Source organism: Chiloscyllium plagiosum, unplaced genomic scaffold (genome assembly GCF_037043375.1).
Source record: "Chiloscyllium plagiosum isolate Xiang-an unplaced genomic scaffold, Cpla_swu_hap1 HiC_scaffold_23, whole genome shotgun sequence".
Classification (NCBI taxonomy): Eukaryota; Metazoa; Chordata; class Chondrichthyes; order Orectolobiformes; family Hemiscylliidae; genus Chiloscyllium; species Chiloscyllium plagiosum.
This window is the reverse complement of record NW_028270161.1, coordinates 59,252,558-59,267,403: the sequence shown is the minus strand read 5'-3', so window position 1 is coordinate 59,267,403 and position 14,846 is coordinate 59,252,558. Positions and strand designations below refer to the sequence as shown.

At 42.4% G+C, this 14,846-nt stretch overlaps 1 protein-coding gene across 2 annotated transcripts in view; it reads right to left on the bottom strand.

The window, feature by feature from the left end:
- elk3 (ETS transcription factor ELK3) overlaps window positions 1-14,846 on the bottom strand; it is a 101,122-nt gene that overhangs the window by 19,021 nt on the left and 67,255 nt on the right. The window contains exons 3-4 of one of the 2 annotated variants that reach the window (XM_043713292.2): window positions 9,310-10,110; window positions 6,103-6,225 (exon numbers count right to left, since the gene is read on the bottom strand). In XM_043713292.2, coding sequence (XP_043569227.2) covers window positions 6,103-6,225; window positions 9,310-10,110 — 924 coding nt within the window. The remainder of the gene's footprint in view (window positions 1-6,102; window positions 6,226-9,309; window positions 10,111-14,846) is intronic. The other variant, XM_043713295.2, reaches the window with a different exon arrangement.

Genomic DNA, 14,846 nt, shown 5'->3' with positions numbered 1-14,846 from the left:
GGGAAATCATGCTTGACTAATCTTCTGGAATTTTTTGAGGATGTAACTCTGAAGATGGACGAGGGAGATCCAGTAGATGTAGTGTACCTGGACTTTTGATAAAGTCCTACATAGGAGGTCAGTGAGCAAAATTAGGGTGCATGGGGGGGCAAAGTACTAACTTGAATTGAAAGTTGGTTGGCTGACAGGAAACAAAGAGTAGTGATAAACGGCTCCATTTCGGAATGGCAGGCAGTGACCAGTGAGGTACCGCAGGGATCAGTGCTGGGACTGCAGCTTTTTACAATATATATTAATGATATAAAAGATGGTATTAGTAATAATATTAGCAAATTTGCTAATGATACTAAGCTGGGTGGCAGGGTGAAATGTGAGGATGATGTTAGGGGATTACAGGGTGACCTGGACAGGTTAGGTGAGTGGTCAGATGCATGGCAGATGCAGTTTAATGTGGATAAATGTATGGTTATCCACTTTGGTGTCAAGAACAGAAAGGCAGATTACTACCTAAATGGAATCAATTTAGGTAAAGGAGCAGTACAAAGAGATTTGGGTGTTCTTGTACACCAGTCAATAAAGGTAAGCATGCAGGTACAGCAGGTAGTGAAGAAGGCTAATAGCATGTTGGCCTTCATAACAAGAGGGATAGAGTATACAAGCAAAGAGGTTCTTCTGCAGCTGTACAGGGCCCTGGTGAGACCACACCTGGAGTATTGTGTGCAGTTCTGGTCTCCAAATTTGAGGAAAGACATTCTGGCTATTGAGGGAGTGCAGCGTAGGTTCACGAGGTCAATTCCTGGAATGGCGGGACTACCTTACGCTGAAAGACTGGAGCGACTGGGCATGTATGCCCTTGAGTTTAGAAGACTGAGAGGGGATCTGATTGAGACATAGAAAATTATTAAAGGATTGGACACTCTGGAGGCAAGAAACATGTTTCCGCTGATGGGTGAGTGCCGAACCAGAGGACACAACTTAAAAATACGGGATAGATCATTTAGGACAGAGATGAGGAGAAACTTCTCATGATGAGAGAGTGGTGGCTGTGTGGAATGCTCATCCCAGAGGGCAGTGGAGGCCCGGTCTCTGGATTCATTTAAGAAAGAGTTGGATAGAGCTCTCAAGGATAGTGGAATCAGGGTTATGGAGATAAGGCAGGAACAGGATACTGATTAAGGATGATCAGCCATGATCATATTGAATGGTGGTGCAGGCTCGAAGGGCAAAATGGCCTATTCCTGCACCTATTGTCTATGTCTATTAACATGTTGTACACCTTTACCACCTTATCCATGTGTGTTGCCATATTCAGGGAGCTATGGATTTGCACCCCAAGAACCCTCTGAATATCAATGCTTCTAACATTCCTGCCATGAACCGTATTTTTCCCATTTGTATTTGACCTGCTAAAATGGAACACCTCACATTTGTCCGGATTAAACTCCATCCAGCATTTCTATGCCCAACTTTCCAACTGATCTATATCCTGCTGTATTCTTTGATAACCATCCTCACTATCCACAACTCTACCAATTTTCATGTCACCTGCAAACTTATATTTTTATCCAAATAATTTATATATATTCATAACAACAGAAGTCCCAGCACTGATCCTTGTGGAATACCATTTGACGCAGACCTCCAGTCAGTAAAACACCCCTCCACAACTAACCTCTATCTTCTATGACCAAACCAATTTTGTAGGAGAATGTGAGGACTGCAGATGCTAGAGATCAGAGTGGAGAGTGGGGGCTGGAAAAACACAGCAGGTCAGGCAGCATCTGAGGAGCAGGAGTATCGATGTTTTGAGGATCTGAAGGGCTTTTACCAGAAACATCGATTCTCCTGCTCCTCAGATACTGCCTGACCTGCAGTGCTTTTCCAGCACCACACTCTGAAACCAATTTTGTGTCCAATTCACCAAATCGCCGTGGATTCAATGTGACTTAATCTCCTGGACCAGCCTACCATGAGGGACCCTGTCAACTGCTTTAGTAAAGTCTACATAGACAACCTCCACTGCCCCACCCTCAATCATTTTCATTACTTCCTCAATAAACTCAACCAGGTTTGTGAGACAAGACCTCCCCTGCACAAAGCCATGCTGATTATCCTTCTCCAAATGGGAGTAAATTCATTCTTCTCCAAATGGGAGTAAATCCTGTCCCTGAGAACCTTCTCCAATAATTTCCTGATCACTGATGTGAGGGTCATTGGCCTATAATGTCCTGGATTTCCCTGTGGCCCTTTTTAAATAAAGAAACAACCAGTCTTCTGGAACCTCATCTGCGGCTAAACAGGATACAAAGATCTCAGTCAAGGCCATAGGAATATCCTCCCATGCCTCCCTCAGTATCCTGGAGAAGCATCTACCTGAATGCTTTTCGAGCCAACCAGCATCACTTTCTTCTTAATATATCCCAGAATATCAACATACCTCTCTCTAATCTTACCATTGTCCAGTTCCTTCTCCTTGGTGAATACCAAAGCAAATTTCTTATCAGGGCCTCAATCACTTGCTCTTGATCCACGCATAAATGTTTTCCTTTGTTCTTGAGTAGACTTACTCTTTCCCGAGGAGAAAGTGAGGACTGCAGATCAGCATGTAGGGCATAAGCCCTCGGGCATGATCCCTGATGAAGGGCTTATACCCGGAACATTGATTCTCCTGCTACTCGGATGCGGCCTGACCTGCTGTGCTTTCTCAGCACTACACTACTCTTTCCCTAGATACTCTTTTGCTCCTAATTTGCATTTAAAATGCCTTGGGATTCTTCATAATCCTACTTGCCAAGACATTTCATAGCCCCTTCTAATCTTCCTAATTTCCTGTTTAAGTTCAAGTTCTTTTCTGCTTCCCTTACATTCCTCAAGAGCCTGATTGATTGCAGTTTCCTAAACCTTACACATGCTTCTTTTTATTTGAGACTAAACTTTCAACATCTCTTGTCATTCAAAGTTTCCAAATCTTGCCATCTTTATCTTCTTCTGTCCTCACAAGAACATCTGGCGTTTAACTCTGATCAATTGGTCTTTAAAAGACTCCCACATCAGATGTGGATTTACCCTCAAAGAGCTGTTCCCAGTCTTCTTCCTTGCCTAATACTGTTGTAATTAATCTTCTCCCAATTTATCACTTTCACCCAAGGACCAGCCTTGTCCTTTTCCAGAACTATTTTAATACTGATGGAATTACAATCACTGTTCCCAAAATGTTCCCCCAATTAAACTGATCACCTGGCTGGATTCATTCCCCAACACCAGGTTTAATATGGCCCCTTCTCTACTTGGACTATCTCCATAGTGTTTCAAGAAACCCTACTGTATGTACCTAACAAATTCTGTCCCATAGGGAGTAGAGTCAATACCGAGAAAGTTAAAAGCACTCGTTACAACAACCCTGTTGTTTTTGCATCTTTCCATGATCTGCTTAAATATCTGTTCCTCTATCTCCCTTTGACTAATGGAGACCTATAATATCAACCCCATCATAGTGACTGCACACTTTTTATTCCTAACTTCCACCCATATGGCCTCACTGGATGAGCCCTCCAAGATGTTCTCTCTTAGTGTAACAATGACAGTCTCCTTCAGTCACACAACTCCCCTCCACCCCTTTTACGCTATCACTACGCCTGTAGGTCAGCATGTTTCAGAGATCCTGCCCAGTCACATGGCAGGCACTGCCAATGTCAGCTGTGGCTACTCCTGAAGTATGAGTGCATTGATCAAATCAACCCTCTGCTGCAATGATGTCCTGAATTAGCCAATCTGCCTCCGAATGGTCAGCTCGTTTGCCACCAATGATACAAAGAGAGACAAAAGTACACACTGAACCACTGGAAAATGATGCTGAAGAATTGTGGGAGGCACGGTGGCACAGTGGTTAGCACTGCTGCCTCACAGTGCCGGAGACCCGGGTTCAATTCCCGCCTCAGGCGACTGACTGTGTGGAGTTTGCACCGGGTTTCCTCCGGGCACTCCGGTTTCCTCCCACAGTCCAAAGATGTGCAGGTCAGGTGAATTGGCCATGCTAAATTGCCCCTAGTGCTAGGTAAGGGGTAAATGTAGGGGTATGGGTGGGTTGCGCTTCGGCGGGTCGGTGTGGACTTGTTGGGCCGAAGGGCCTGTTTCCACACTGTAATGTAATGTAATGTAATGTAATTAGTAATGGGGAACAAAGAAATGGTTGAGGAACTGAATGAGTACTTTGCGTCACAGTGAAAGACACGAGTTACACCCCAATACGTTCAAGAGAGTTAGGGGGCAGAAATGAGTATGGTAGCTATCACCGAGTCGAAGCTGCTAGAAAAACTGGAAGATCTGAAAGTGGATAAATCATCTGGATCAAATGGGCTACACCCTAAAGTTCTGAAGGAGATAGCTGAAGAGGTAGTGGAGCCTTTAGCAGTGATCCTTCTGTTATCACTGGAGTCAGGGAGGGTCCCAGAGGACTAGAAAATTGCTAATGTAACTCCCCTGTTTAAGAAGGGAGTAAGGCAAAAGATGGGAAATTATCGAACAATCAGTCATTGGTAAGATTTTGGAGTCCATTGTGAAGCATGAGATTTCTGAATACTTGCAAGTGCTTGGTAAAATAGGGCAAAGTCAGCATGGTTTCATCAAGGGGTGGTCATGCCTGACAAATCTGCTAGAATTCTTTGAGGAAGTAACAAGCAGGTTAGACCAAGGAGAGCTAATGGATGTTATCTCTCTGGACTTCAAGAAGGCCTTTGACAAGGTGCCATACAGGAGGCTGCTCAGTAAGATAAGGGCCCACAGTGTCAGATGCAAGGTGCTAGCATGGATCGAAGATTGGCTGTCTGGCAGAAGGCAGAGAGTAGGGATTAAAGGGTCTTTCTCAGGATGGAAGCCAGTGACTAGTTATATTCCACACGGGTTAGTGTTGGGACCACAACTTTTCACTTTATGCATTAATGATCTGGATGAAGGAACTGAAAGCATTCTAGCTAAGTTTGCAGATGATACAAAGATAGGTGGAGGGGAAGGTAGTCCTGAGGAGGCAGGGAAGCTGCAGAAATATTTAGACAGGTTAGGAGAGTGGGCTAAGAAGTGGCAGATGAAACACAACGTGGAAAAGTGTGAGGTCATGCACTTTGGTGGAAATAATAGAAGTATGGACTATTTTCTAAATGGGAAGAAAATTCAAAAATGTGGAATACAAAGGGACTTGGGAGTCTGAGACCAGGATTCTCTTTGGTAGTTAGGAAGGCAAATACAATGTCATCATTCATCTCGACAGCACTAGAATCTAAAAGCAGGGATGTACTTCTGAGGCTTTAAAAGGCTCTGGTCAGGCCACATTTGGAGTATTGTGAGCAATTTTGGGCTCCATACCTTGGGAAGGATGCACTGGCCCTGGAGTGAGTCCAGGGGAGGTTCATGAGAATGATCCCAGGAATTAAAGGCTTAACATACAAGAAACATTTGAGGACTCTGGGACTATATTCAATGGAGTTTTCAAGGATGAGGATGGGATCCAATTTGAAATTTACAGAATACTGAATGGCCTGGACAGAGTGGATATTGGGAAGATGTTTCCATTGGCAATAGAGACAAATACCAAAGGCACAGCCTTAGAGTAAAGGGAAGACCCTTTAGAACAGAGGTAAGGAGAAACTTCTTTAGCCAGAGAGTGGGGAATCTATAGAATTCATTGCCACAGAAGGCTGTGGAGGCCAGCTCATTGAGTATAGTTAAGACAGAGATAGGTAAGTTCTTGATGGCCAAGGGGATCAAAGGTTATGGGGAGAAAGCAGAAAAATGGGATTGAAAAATCTATGAGCCATTATTGAATGGTGGAGCAGACTCAATGGGCCGAATCGTCTAACTTCTGATCTTGTGGTCTTATAGGATAGTAGTTGGAAACAACGAGCATCATTCTGATGCCTTCTCATATCATTTCACCAGTCGATCCGCCTCTGAGCCCATCCCCAAAGAAACCATAAGGTTCTTGTCGAAGAATTGTTCTATAGGAACATTCAGCAACATCAATCAAGCTTACAATGAACATGTAATAGACACAGCTCATTAAAACATCAGAGGAAATTGCCCTGATAATGTTTAACAATTCACACATACCTGAAATAAAGACCCTGGCCCCTGGAGTCTGGCAGGACTCAAGGGAGCCACTGGACTTAATGTACTCCAGAAGTGAATACTGGAGAGTAAGGGGCTTGGAGTCAACAGGATGCCATTAGGTGTCTATAATAATAAAATAAAAATGTAATTAGACTAATCAATAAGTCAATTTATCAGCAATGTCTCTGTGACAGCACTTTCAACAAGGAGCTTGAAGATTTGGAGTGGTTATCATTTGCAAAGGCCAGGCCTGACATACTGAGGGAATGCCACACTATGCTAGAAGTGCTAAATTGTGGGTGACATATTAATTCAAAGACCCACCCACTCTCTCAGGTGGATGTGGAAGACCATGTAGTCATTATCGCTTTGTTTCCCTGGTTGTGAGTTTAGAATCAAGAACACAATCTCAGGATACGGGGAGGCCATTTCAGGCCGAGATGAGGAGACACTTCGTCATTCAAAGGGTCATGAACCTGTGGAATTCTCTACCACAAAAAGCTGTGGAGACCAAGTCACTCAAGAAAGAGATACATTTATACATTTAAAGGGATCATGGGGTAAAAAGAGAAAGCGGGAATACAGCATTGAGATTGAGAATCAAATATGATCAGAGTAGGTTAAATGTTTATGGGATCTTGCTGTTCATACATTGGCCACAGTGACAATGATATTTCAACAGTAACCACAGTTGAAAAATTCCAAATTGCCTATGACATGTTTTGGGACACCCTGAGATCATGAAAGGCGCTACAGAAATGCTAGTCCCTTCTTTTTCATAAAGTGCAGCCAAATTAAATAATTAATTTTCTTGTATTTTCATCATATTGAAAATGTATATAATGTACCAGTCTCAGCCATTATGGATATCTGCATCAATTATAAGTGTACAAATTCTTTCAGCTTTGCCCCAAATAATGAAGCTGTAGATTTCAAAGCATGTTTAATTTTAGAACTGAGCTCTCTATCTGTACATTTAAAAATTGCTATTTATTGTGATTTATTGAAGGAACCAAGAAGGAAGAAAGTATTTGCATATGTGTAGAGGCTTTCACAAACTCAAGCTACCCAAGAAAATATTCAATTAAATAAGTATATTGAAGCATCGTTGCTGTTAAAATCCGCATGAGAGATAAGAAACAACATTGTGATGTAGAGAAACACAGCAAATAATAAGAGCACAGCAAGACTCTGCAAACAACACTGAAATATAGTGAACTACACTGAAATATAAACAGCTTTAAGGAGGAGAGGGAGTTCAAGTATTGGAAAGGCAGATTCCCAAGAGGGGAAAAGGTAGGACAACCTAGTCTGGACTAGGTCAAACTAGAGCTCCTTAAATGACAGAGAGGTGTAGCCGAAAAACTGGGTGTACTGCAAATGTTAGGTTGATAATACAAGTGAGAACCAGGCTGAGTATAGAGAGTACAGAAGTGAAGGTGATAAAGATTAGAAAACAAAGAGTGAATATGAGAAGAGACAAGCAGCTAACATAAAAGGAATCCAGTCTTCTATCGATAGTAGGTGATGGATAGGATTTTTTGAAGCCAGGGGTTGGCACTGGGAACCCGGCTTTTTCTGATGCTTATCTAATGACTTAAATTGGCATGTATAAGGTACAATTTCTAAATTTTGAAATGGTACAAAACTTAAGTATTGGGAATTTAGGAGGATAATAATAATCTTTAAGAGGATACAGGTTGTCAAAATGAGTAAAAAACTGGCAGATGAAATTCAAGGTACAGAAGTGTAATATGTTTAATACATTTGGTAGGGAGAATGAAAAGAAGCAATAAAGTAAAGAGATCATTGTAAAGGAGGAACCTGGGCCTAACTGTGCACAATGTGCCATGTGGATGGTAACAGGGCAGATTCAGAAAACAGCGAATGAAGCTTATGGCATCTTATACTTTACTAATAAAGGCTCAGAATAGAAGAGCAAGGAGGTTATCATGAACCTTGACTAAACATTGGTTTTGCTTCAACAGAACTAAGTGTGCAATTCAGGACTCTTCACTTTAGAAAGAATGGGAAAGTATAAGATTGTGGAATGATTCCACAGGTACAGAACTTCAGCTAGAATGACAGACTGCAGAAACTGGGACTGCTCTCCTTTCAGCACAGAATGTTAAGAGGAGATATAGATGTTAAAAATAAGGGAGGGTCTGTTTAGAGTAGAGTGTGAGGAACTGCTCCTATTAGTAGAACAGATAAGAACCAGAGGACTTGAATATGAAGTGAGTGGCAAGAGAACTTGAGGTGGGACCAGGAAATCCTTTCCAAACAGCAAGCGGTTGTGATCTGGAATGCACTACCGTGCAGGGGGGTGAACTCTAATTTACTTGCCAGTAACAAGGGATAGTAAACAGCAGAGCAGAAGGGAATCAGGAGGGGCAGTGGATTAGCTGCACTGCTAGATGGGTCTCCTCTGAATTTATGATCCCATAATCTGTTTAATAAGATTGAGGAGGGAAAGGTTTCAAATTGTATGATGGAATCTTTTCCATTTCTGTGGTCCCACCTGAAAGACAATGCAGCACTCATTTAATATCACATTAAAATGACAGTTTGGAACATGTGCTGAAGTGTCTGGACTAGGTCAAAGCTTTGGAATCTGTTGAAAGTGCTACACACAGAGTTGGAACCGACATACATTAACATTTGAATCTACTGAACAAAAAAACAGCATATATAACACATATTTACAAAAATAAATTGAAGCAAGTGATCAGCTGGGAAAATCTTGTAATCTATCTCCTGCAGTCAGCAAGCTGTCAGATACAATGATCAGAGTGATGCAGTTTGCAAAGGTTTTCTGAGGTTTAGGGTGAGCATAAGGAAGCTCCCTCTGCTTCTAACGGTGCTCTGGTGAACCTTGGAGGTCATGCTGCTGTTACTGAGAGTGAGAAATTATTGTTCCAATCCTTAACACTCATTCATCCCATTAGAGACATGAAATACATTCTTTACAAAATAACCTGCTTCATAACCAATGTGGAAAATATCATTTTATAATTGTATTCACATTCCATTCCAAAGACGCAGTTTTTAAAAAAAATCTAGTGAATAGAAAATGAGAAGTTTTTGATTCACTTGCCATGACTGTACATCATTATGCAATACATTTTAAGACGGCAATGTGTAAAGATCAGATTCAGTGCTGAAAGTGTCACTTACGTCAACCCAGATGAAAATGAACAAACTAACCTGTGCAGTGAAGAAGGCAGGAGTGAGGGATCCAGAAGGAAGTGCTGGGCTATTGAGGGCAATTGAGCCAGCATCAGTGTTGGTTATGACTAAAGGAGGAGCTGGAATCTCCAGGCCTTTGGGTTTCTTAGCTTTTGGAAGATGGCTTTGTCGCTGCTCAGCCGGACAGGGTGATTTGGCCTTCGAGCCAGAGGAGAGGTTTAGAGGCTGAACAGACTGTTCTGAATCATAAGCATCAAGTTCGATAATGCAGGCCTTCTGGTACCCTGTTGAGGAGGAGGTATTCGAGGATGACGAGGCAACAGGGGAATGACATGATGATAAAGGAGGAGATGTTTTAGAGGCGAGAGCAGTGAACAAAGTTGACGCGACTACAGCTTCTGGGGATGGAGAATGTGATGATGGAACGGACCCAATGGGCATGGAAACTGGCCTTTCACTTTTATTAGTTACAAATCTTATAACAGTTCTGACCTCCTCAGAGGTAGGTTTCCTTGCAATTTTCTCTTCTGGCTTTTCCATTTTGATTGACTTGAAAAAGTCAGACCTATTCTGCAAAGAGTTAATGGTGAAAGAAGTATATAACCCAGAGTGGATATAATCATTGCGGCTGGGACTTCTGCCGCTAGATAATGTTATTTGCTGGTGATCTCTGCTCTCTGAAATTGATGGAGTGTCACTATCCCTGAGCAAAATGTTTTCCCGACTGGATTCCAGCGAGTGAGGATCCATTTTTAAAATGTCTGGAAACGAGACAAATTTGTAAACAAACTTCTGTCCAATCACCTTCTTAATAATATTCTGTGGAAGAAAAGGAAAAAAATAATTTTCATTAGATTTTGAACTACTGATCTATTTAAACCATATTTGAGTTAACAAGTGGTAATATACTTTACAGAAATGAAAAACCTTAGTGGGGCAAATCGATTAACTGCGGTATTTAGGACAATGGAGGAAGAACCAATCTTCAGGATTTTCTAGAGATTTTCTCACACCACTAAAGTAACATAAGCTGAAATTTGATACAAATGAATAAAATTCAGATGGAGCTGGAGAAATCCTAGTGAAATTCCCAGCTCTTCTTTCAGTATTGGTTGGTTTTAATCCACCGTCTGTGATATTTTTCACCCAGTCCATAGGGAGAGTACCAACTTGTAAAATGTTGGTTACTCTTGGTGTAATATTATACCTTGTAATATCAGAATTCACCTCATCTTGACTGGTTCTGGGAAGTCACTGTGTTGGGACTGGAGAAGACAGAGGGGCGTAGGATCACACATTGTGTAAGGGATTGTGTAAAAAATATTACCAACTTGAGAAGAGAATCTGTCACAAGATCACTCAAAACCTGTTACCCAACAGACTTGGCAAAAACGTTGTACTGGGCACTGTGACATTTAAACAATAACACTTAATAAAAATGGTGAGGGCACTCTATTAACTGTTGTACATATGAATATACAGAAATCTATGTGCAACAGAAGAATTAACCATGCAACAAATAGGTTGACCCTGCAGCACTTCATTTTGGGTATTCATCAAACACAAAATCCATTTCACTTTGGACTACTTTACGGAAATCACAATTTTTGGCTATTTATGCCAGTTAAACACACAGGTTTTCCAGAACCTCCCATCATCCCATTCTGGTACCATTTCCTGACCAAGAATAGTGAGGGCCTGTGCATGTAACAGCGAATATTTACTCTGAATACAGTCCCAGCAAATATAACCCACACCTTTTATGGAGGAGCTAATACACAGACATTCACAAAATAACCAGAGTATTTTGATGAGACTCGTGAATGAACATTTGAGGATTTGCAGGCAGGTATTCTCACACACTCACCTGGTTAATAAAACAATTATTTCAGATGCAACTTAGTTTAATACAGGACACAGGACTTTTGCCTGCTGGTGACAACTAATAAAAAGCCACTTTATAACCCAGCTTGTTCCACTTTGCATTGAAAACCATTTCTGAGTCACTTAAATAGTGTAAGTTAATGGTCACCTGGGCCTCATTATAGACGATTGGGATTTGGAGTTATCAATAACTGTACTGGCAGATATTGCCAGCAACAAGGTCTGCCCACTGCTGCTAGGAATGGTCATGAACATTGTGCCATTTGTATATCCATCCAGACTCTCTGGTAGAAAACTCATAAGGGCTGTAAGGACAGCCAATGTAGTTTCTTTGTTTAAGAAGGGCAACAGGCATAATCCAGAGAATCATAGGCTGGTGAGCTTTACATCAGTGGTAGGAAATTACAGGAGAAAAATCTCAGATCGACATCTACTCACATTTGGAGAAGAATGAACTTATTAGGTATTGTCAGCATAGCTTTATGTGGGGGAGGCATTTTCTTACAGTTTGACTAAGAAACTGTAAGATTTTTTCAGGAAGTGACAAAGAATATAGATGTGGGTAGGAAAGTGGATATTAACGACATAGACTTTACTAAACCATTATCAAGGTCCCTCATTGTAGGCTGGTCCACAAGATTAAGCCACATTGAATCCATGGTGACTTGGCAAGTTGCATACAACATTGTCTTGGTCATAGACGTTGTGGAGGGGTGTTTTTCTGACTGGAGGTCTGTGACCAGTGGTATTCTACAAGAATCAGTGCTGGGATCTCTGATGTTTGATATATACACACACACACATATATACACACACACATATACATATATAGAGGATTTAGGTGAAGATATAAGTGGTCTGATTAGTAAGTTTGCAGGCGACATGAAAATTGGTGCAAACTGAAAGAACTGCGGATGATGTAAATCGGAAACAGTTCTGACGAAGGGTCACTTGACTAACAACGTTAATTCTGATTACTCTCCTCAGATGCTTCCAGACCTGCTGAGCTTTTCCAGCTATTTCTGTTGTTATTTGTGAAAATTGGTGGAGTTGTGAATAGTGAGGAAGGTTATCAAAGGATACAGCAGGATAGAGATCAGTTGGAAAGTTGTATGGCAAAACTGCAGATGGAGTTTAATCCAGACAACTGTAGGGTGATGCATTCTGGGAGGTCAAATGCAAGAGGAAAGTATACAGTAAATGGCAAGACCCTTAAGAGCATTAAGACCCTTAAGAGGGATCTTGGGGTGCAATCCCATAGCTCTCTAAAAGTAGCAACACAGGAGGATTAGGTGGTAAAAACGACCTATGCTGGCCTTCATCAGTCAGGGCACTGAGTATAAAAGTTAGTAAGTCACGTTGCAGCTGTATAAGACTTTAGTCAGGCCACATTTGAAGTACTCTGTGCAGTTCCAGCCACCACACTACCAGAAGGATGAGGGGGCTGTGAACAGGGTGCAAATGAGGTTTACGGGATGTTGCCTGGATTGGAACGTATTAGCTAGAACGAGAGGTTGGACAAACTTGGATTGTTTAGGCAAGATTGTCAGAGGCTGATGGGTGACCTGACAGAAGTATATAAAACTATGATGGGTATGGATAGGGTCAACAGTCAATCTTTTTCATAGAGTAGAAATGTCAAAAATGAGGGGGCATAGGTTTAAGGCAGGGGAAGTTCAAAGGAGATGTAAAAAGCCAGTTCTTTACACAGAGGCTGAAAGGTCCCTGAAAAGTGCTACCAAGAGAGGTGGCCAAAACAGAAATTATCGACATATTTAAGAGGTACTTAGACAGCCACGGAATAAGAAGGGAATACAGGACATGGACTATGTGCAAGCAGATGGGATTAGAATGATAATATGGTTGGCACAGACACAGTGCGCTAAAGGGCATATTCCTGTGCTGTCCTTTTCTATGTTCTATGCTAATTCTCCCATTCCTTCTTTGAAACAGTATCACTGGATCTTTCACACTCATTGAGCAGGCAAATGGGGCTTTGGTTTAACATCTGAATTGAAAGACAGCACCTTCAACAGTGCAACACTCCCTCAGTGCTGTGCTGGGAGTCAGCTTGGAATTTTGTGCACAAGCTCTGGGAATGGGACTTGACCATGAACACTGTAACTCAGAGCCACAGCCCTGTGCAGCCCATTAACATGGCCTTGCTAAGAGCAAGTAATGCTTCTCCCAGTGGAACAGGTTCATGAAGCTTCTGTTTCAATGCAGAGAGACTGAACTTTAACCCACAAGGCTCCATGGGGGTTTATGTGTGTAGCATGTTAAAGAATCAATAGCCATTAGTTCCAACCTCTGCATCTAGATTTTAGATTACATTACAGTGTGGAAACAGGCCCTTCGGCCCAACAAGTCCACACCGACCCGCCGAAGCGCAACCCACCCATATCCCTACCCCTACATTTACATTTACCCCTTACCGAACACTACAGGCAATTTAGTATGGCCAATTCACCTGACCTGCACATCTTTGGACTGTGAGAGGAAACCGGAGCACCCGGAGGAAACCCACGCAGACACAGGGAGAACGTGCAAACTCCACACAGTCAGTCGCCTGAGGCGGGAATTGAACCCAGGTCTCTGGCGCTGTGAGGCAGCAGTACTAACCACTGTGCCACCGTGCCGCCCACGAACTTACTTGTGTTTGTTCACGCACCAGAAACCCCTCTGGGACAGACAGGTCTATGATTCAAATTCAAATACGGATTTTACCCTACACTCTGGCTTTAATGACTAGTGGGGAGCTTTCCTGGATTGTCTGAAGTTCACCAGATCAAACCACGTGAGAAGTCAGAGAATTGGCAAAAATGTGAAACTGATAAAACATTTAAATCTTGTCATCTTAGAGGTGCTGACTGACAGGCTTTTGTTTGCAGGATGAGTTCTGAGAGTGTGTCTTCATTACTTTGGAAGTAATTTCCAAGACTTTGTGGGGAAGGGAGGAAGGACCCTTTTCGTTACCTTGGACAGTTATTAAACTAATTTAATCTTCTTCACTGTAAACATTCCCTGCAGTGTGGTTCACTGACCTCTGACAACGAACAGAAGCATCAACAACACCAGGAGCTACAATGCACCAAATGCCAGTTGACAGGGCAGAGGATATGGACAGAAAGCTCGACATTGCAGAAGAACAAATCCCTACAGACAAACAGAAAATCAGCTTCCTGCACTACAGGATAGCCTCGGGAGGTTCTGTATTCTGCGGATGGTTGGTGCAAAAATCTGCAGAGCTGAAAATGTGCTGCTGGAAAAGCGCAGTAGGTCAGGCAGCATCCAAGGAGCAGGAGAATCGACATTTCGGGCACGAGCCCTTCTTCAGAAATGATGCCCTAAAGGTCGATTCTCCTGCTCCTTGGATTACTTTACTTTACTTTACTTACTTACTTACATTGTGGAAACAGGCCCTTCGGCCCAACAAGTCCACACCGCTCCGCCGAAGTGCAACCCACCCATACCCCTACATTTACCCCTTACCTAACACTACGGGCAATTTAGCATGGCCAATTCACCTGACCTGCACATCTTTGGACTGTGGGAGGAAACCGGAGCACCCGGAGGAAACCCACGCAGACACGGGGAGAACATGCAAACTCCACACAGTCAGTTGCCTGAGGCGGGAATTGAACCAGGGTCTCTGGTGCTGTGAGGCAGCA